The sequence below is a fragment of the Lasioglossum baleicum genome, chromosome 8 (genome assembly GCF_051020765.1).
Source record: "Lasioglossum baleicum chromosome 8, iyLasBale1, whole genome shotgun sequence".
Lineage (NCBI taxonomy): Eukaryota > Metazoa > Arthropoda > Insecta > Hymenoptera > Halictidae > Lasioglossum > Lasioglossum baleicum.
The window spans coordinates 17,344,907-17,350,956 of record NC_134936.1 but is presented as its reverse complement, the minus strand read 5'-3'; the positions used below and the strand labels follow the sequence as shown (position 1 = coordinate 17,350,956).

At 43.2% G+C, this 6,050-nt stretch overlaps 1 protein-coding gene across 1 annotated transcript; it reads left to right on the top strand.

Moving 5' to 3' along the window:
* The first annotated feature begins 2,124 nt into the window (after nucleotides 1-2,124).
* On the top strand, nucleotides 2,125-6,045 carry L(2)37cb (DEAH-box helicase 16 lethal (2) 37Cb). Its single transcript, XM_076429228.1, has 10 exons — nucleotides 2,125-2,487; nucleotides 2,551-2,719; nucleotides 3,000-3,241; nucleotides 3,309-3,511; nucleotides 3,589-3,884; nucleotides 3,954-4,258; nucleotides 4,332-4,489; nucleotides 4,548-4,821; nucleotides 4,881-5,422; nucleotides 5,737-6,045. The coding sequence occupies exons 1-10, from the start codon at nucleotides 2,325-2,327 to the stop codon at nucleotides 6,043-6,045; spliced, it is 2,661 nt and encodes an 886-aa protein (XP_076285343.1). The 5' UTR covers nucleotides 2,125-2,324.
* Nucleotides 6,046-6,050: the final 5 nt, after the last annotated feature.

Below are 6,050 nucleotides of genomic sequence, written 5' to 3'. Positions count from 1 at the left end.
CGTACCTTCCTCTCCTTATTTTCCTCCCACTATTCCGTTTCCTCCTCTCCTTCATTTTGACCTTTTCCAGGGGAGTTTTCTAAGGGTTGACTTCGACAAGGCAACAACTCTCTCTCTTACTTCATGCACCGTACCTCTGATTTAATAAAAACCAAAGTATACATTTGTATAAAAGGACCTAGGTCCGTATATGATATATACATATAATAATAATAATAAAAGTGAGATGAGCGAATATTTGGTGGTCTTTACTTATTTCAACGAGTTCCCTCCTCAGTATTACTCTGAATTTTCGTGCCACCTCCTTCGATATCATATTCTCCTAATACAAAATTCAACTTTTGAGGTTTGCGCAAATTTTCGGCAGTCTGACTTATCGTTGAGTTGTACTACTGAATTTCGAATACCTCCTTCGTTATCATGTGCTCCTAATGTTTTCTCAATTTTCGAGATTGTCGAAAATTTTCGCAAATTCTCGACCGTCTGACATGTCGATGAGTTGTACTACTGAATTTACACAATTTTCGAGCGTCTGACTTATTGTTGACTTGTACTACTGAATCAATTTTCGAAAATTTTCGCCAATTTTCGGCCGTCTGACCTGTCGTTGAGTTGTACTACTGAATTTTCGAAAATTTTCGAGCGTCTGACTTATCGTTGACTTGTACTACTTTTCCAATTTTTCGAAAATTTTCGCCAATTTTGAAGAAAGTAGCACAAGTCAACGATAAGTCAGACGCTCGAAAATTTTCGGAAATTCAGTAGTACAAGTCAACGACAAGTCAGACAGTCGAAAATTTTCGAAAATCTCGAAAATTGAGAAAGTGGTACAAGTCAACGATAAGTCAGACGCTCGGAAATTTTCGAAAATTCAGTAGTACAAGTCAACGACAAGTCAGACAGTCGAAAATTTTCGAAAATCTCGAAAATTGAGAAAGTGGTACAAGTCAACGATAAGTCAGACGCTCGGAAATTTTCGAAAATTCAGTAGTACAAGTCAACGACAAGTCAGACAGTCGAAAATTTTCGAAAATCTCGAAAATTGAGAAAGTGGTACAAGTCAACGATAAGTCAGACGCTCGGAAATTTCCGAAAATTCAGTAGTACAAGTCAACGACAAGTCAGACAGTCGAAAATTTTCGAAAATCTCGAAAATTGAGAAAGTGGTACAAGTCAACGATAAGTCAGACGCTCGGAAATTTTCGAAAATTCAGTAGTACAACTCAACGACAAGTCAGACGGCCGAATATTTTTGTGGAAACCTCAAAAATTGAATGTTGTAATCGGAGAATATGATATCGAAGTAGGTGGCACGAAAATTCATTAATGTAACTCAACGAGAAGGCGGACACTTGGAAAGAATTCGTGGTTCAATAAATATATACGCAGACTTCTTTATTACATTGTCTTTATTTATTCATTGTAGATTCATACATAAAATGTACACCGAAATGATACAATGTTTTTACTAATCTTGTTTGTGTCTTATATGTACTTCGTCTGCGATAGAAGCATCTCATACACCATGGAAGCCAATGGGTTGGAGTCTCTGCTAGTGTAGACAACTGGGTTGTAGTCCATGCTAACGTCGAACAGGTTAGTTTCCTATCGACTTGGTGCAGCACTATCGTTTCTGAAAATAATCAAAAGTACAGAATAAGTCATTCGTCAAAGCACTGCAAACTGCAACCACCGACAAGATCGTCGATGTCCATGCCACAGATTTAATAACAGTAAAGTGGTTTCTGTTTCCTGCTAAAGACGATGTAGGTTCTGTTCCATGCGAAAGATGATGTAAGTGCTGATCCAGGCTAAAAATAATGCGCAGACAAAAGTGGCCAATCCCCTCTCATGTTGAATGAACTCGTGCACGTTTGATCGCACGCCGCTTTACGTTACCTGGCAACGCGCCACGATCGCGTGTCACATGGCCGAGGCTGATTCAATTCTCCGATTGAAGCAGATTTGTTTTGATCAATTAAACAATCCGTATCCGATATTTTTCCACTGGAGTTCGAATCAGTTTCTGTTTCTGCATTGTAAATATAATTAGACAGCTGTGCGACAAGGACTTTTGTAACTGTTTTAACTGAAATCTGATAAAGGTTAAGACAAGCTAACCTCAAAGAACCTGTCCCTCTCTGTTTTTATTTCATTTCTACCTGAGAACAAGACCCATTATATTCCATTTGTAACAGAAACACGATGCGCTGTGCTCTCCTGCTTGAATCGAAACAATAATTTCGTATCCACTCTACTGTATTCTGTACTGTTTAAATTCTGTGATAAATAGAACCTAACCTATAAACTCCACTCAAACCGTCATGAGTAAATACAGAAGGAAGGAATCCTCGAGCGAGGGTAGCGATAGCGAAGAGGAGAGACGCAAGAAAGATATTAAAGAACGAGATGAGTTCGCTAATCGACTCAAAGCCAAAGATGAAACCAGGGTGCGGAAAGTTGCTATGCCAGCTGGCTCTGGAGCGGGTAAGTTCAATCATATTCTCTCAGAAAATAGATCAAGCTTTACTAACTGTTTGTTCGTCGCAGCTGAAGCAGCCAAGAGGCTCAAAATCATGGAGACGGATATGCGGGAGAAGCTAGTACCCAAGCTCAGAGTGGAATCTCGCAGAAAATATTTGGAGAAGCGCAAGGAAGACAAAGTAGCCGAGCTAGAGGCTGATATTATCGATGACGAATACCTCTTCGAGGAGCAAATGTAATCTTTGTTTCCCATAGCTGTAATCTATGCTGTATTAACATGTTCCGTGCCACCGATGGTAGACATTAAAGTATCACGTACACGCTAAAAACATATTCTATAAGAAGTTTAACCCGTAGTACTCGAGCAGTGGTGATTCAGAGTTACCACTAAAAACTGCTGTATCAGTATTCAAAGTATTATTTACATTATAAAATAATGTAATAGTCATATCAATGTACAATTGAATTATTCTAGCCAGAAAGAGATGTTTTAACGAAGCTTTGTGTATGGTTAGATTGACAGACCGCGAGAAGAGGGAACGGGAACACAAGAAGCAGTTGCTGCAATTAGCGAAGGAGCATGAGAAAGCCAGGGAGCTGGAAAGGGTCCAGAGATATCATATGCCCTTAGAGAAGGGCAAGGTGGAGCCGGAACACGAAGTACAAGACAATGAACCTCCGCAATCTGAACAGAGCAAGTGGGAATCCGACCAGATGTCCTCCGCTGTCTTTCGGTTTGGTGCCAAAGACAGGAAAGGTATACTTCAAGAGCTTTTTTCACAAATTTTCGAATGTTTAGATCAATATCAATATTTTCATTACAGCTCAGCAGGACTACGATCTCCTTCTGGAGGACGAGGTCGAGTTCGTCCAGGCCTTGCGAATGCCCGGTAGCGAAAAAGGTCGAAGACGCGAAGAGAGTCCACCCCCGCAAGTGAAAGCCTTGCAGACTATTGAAGAAACCAAGAAGAGTCTACCGATCTATCCCTTCAGAAACGATCTAATCCGAGCCATCAAGGATCATCAAGTACTTCCCGAGACTTCATCTCGTTATAACTATAAAGTAATTTAGATGAAGTATAATAATGCAAAATACGACTTCAGGTGCTGATAATAGAGGGAGAGACAGGCTCAGGCAAAACCACCCAGATCCCGCAATACTTGTACGACGCTGGATTCGCAGAGGATAATAAAATCATAGGATGTACGAATCCCAGAAGAGTGGCCGCCATGTCGGTGGCAGCGAGAGTCGCCCACGAAATGGCGGTGAAGTTGGGGAACGAAGTGGGCTACGCGATTAGGTTCGAGGACTGCACTTCCCATCGCACCCGGATCAAATACATGACCGATGGTACCTTACACAGGGAGTTTCTGAGCGAACCTGACTTGGCCTTGTACAGGTACAATGATAAAGTCACTCGGTGAGTTTCTAAAATGTTTCTAAATGTCCCTAAGAATATTCTTTTCAGCGTCATGATCATCGACGAGGCTCACGAACGCACGCTGCACACGGACATTCTTTTCGGGCTAGTAAAAGACATCACCAGGTTCCGGCAAGACTTGAAATTGTTGATTTCATCGGCTACTTTGGATGCCACGAAGTTCAGCGAATTTTTTGACGACGCTCCCATTTTCCGCATCCCTGGCAGACGCTTCCCGGTTGACATTTATTACACGAAAGCACCCGAGGCTGATTACATCGACGCCGCCGTCGTCTCGATTCTTCAGATTCATGCTACGCAACCTCATGGAGACATCCTCGTGTTTTTAACCGGTTGGTGGTTCGCACGATTAACCCGGATCTCTAGTTCTTCTATGATTCTAATGATTTCGTTGGATTTCGCCAGGTCAAGACGAAATCGAGACCTGCCAGGAGATGCTGCAGGAGAGGGTGAGGCGACTCGGCTCGAAATTAGGAGAGTTGTTGATCCTGCCAGTTTATGCGAATCTTCCGAGCGACATGCAAGCGAAGATATTCCAGCCTACCCCTTCCGGTGCCAGGAAGGTGCGAATTCAACAATTGTATATAATTATTTCGTTCCAAAGCAACCCTTAATTTGCAGGTGGTGCTGGCCACAAACATAGCCGAAACCTCTCTGACAATAGACAACATAGTATACGTGATAGACCCAGGATTCGCGAAGCAGAATAACTTTAACTCTCGAACCGGAATGGAAAGCTTGATGGTCGTACCAATCAGCAAAGCCTCGGCGAATCAGAGGGCTGGCAGAGCAGGAAGAGTGGCTCCGGGGAAGTGTTTCCGGTTGTACACTGCGTGGGCGTATCAGCACGAGTTGGAGGACAACACTGTGCCTGAAATCCAGAGGATCAATTTAGGTATATTGTCTTCAACCTTGAAATCTTTTCGTCTTACCCTGTAAACATTGTTCTTCCAGGCAACGCAGTGCTCACGCTGAAGGCGTTAGGCATAAACGACCTCGTGCACTTCGATTTTCTGGATCCTCCACCCCACGAAACCCTAGTGCTAGCTTTAGAACAATTGTACGCATTAGGTGCGTTGAATCATCGCGGAGAATTGACGAAAATGGGCCGAAGAATGGCCGAGTTCCCGTTAGACCCTATGATGGCAAAAATGCTGTTGGCCAGTGAGCAATATCGCTGCTCAGAGGAGGTCGCAACCATAGCCGCCATGTTGTCCGTGAACGGGGCCATCTTCTACAGGCCTAAGGACAAGATCATTCACGCGGACACCGCGAGGAAAAACTTCCACGTGCCTGGAGGCGATCATTTGACACTGTTGAACGTTTATAATCAATGGCAGCAGAGTGATTTTAGCACTCATTGGTGCTACGAGAATTTCATTCAACATAGATCGATGAAAAGAGCCAGGGACGTTAGAGAACAGCTCGTGGGACTCATGCAGAGGGTCGAGATGGAGCTCGTTTCTGGAATCTCGGAGACTATGAACATCAGAAAGGTAATTAATAGACTGTGGATCTTTATGCATTTATGAAGTCATTTTTATTTTATTCCTGCTTCCCACGATAAATGCAGAACATTTTCATTTTGCACAAAGATCCGCAGTCTAGTAATTAATTAACGTCCTCTAAGATTTACCTAATCGTAGCAAAGTACAGTTATCCGCGATCTAAGCCTTCTTCTTCGTATTCCTTCACGATCTCTGTCCCAGCACAGAACCGAGAATCGGCTTAGATCGCGGGACTACTGTAATGCTCTGTACACAGAACCAAAAAGGATTGTTGCACGTTCATTTCGTTAATCGAATTCCAGGCGATAACAGCGGGATACTTCTACCACGTGGCACGATTGTCGAAGGGAGGCCACTACAAAACTGCGAAGCACAATCAAACGGTGTCCATTCACCCTAACAGTTCACTTTTCCAAGAACTACCACGATGGTTGCTCTATCACGAGCTGGTCTTCACTACCAAAGAGTTCATGCGACAGGTGACCGAGATCGAAAGCAAATGGCTGCTGGAAGTTGCGCCTCATTATTACAAACCGAAAGAGCTCGAGGATTCGACGAACAAGAAGATGCCGAAAGTCGCGGGCAGATCGAGGCCCGACGGAACCAATTAATTAGG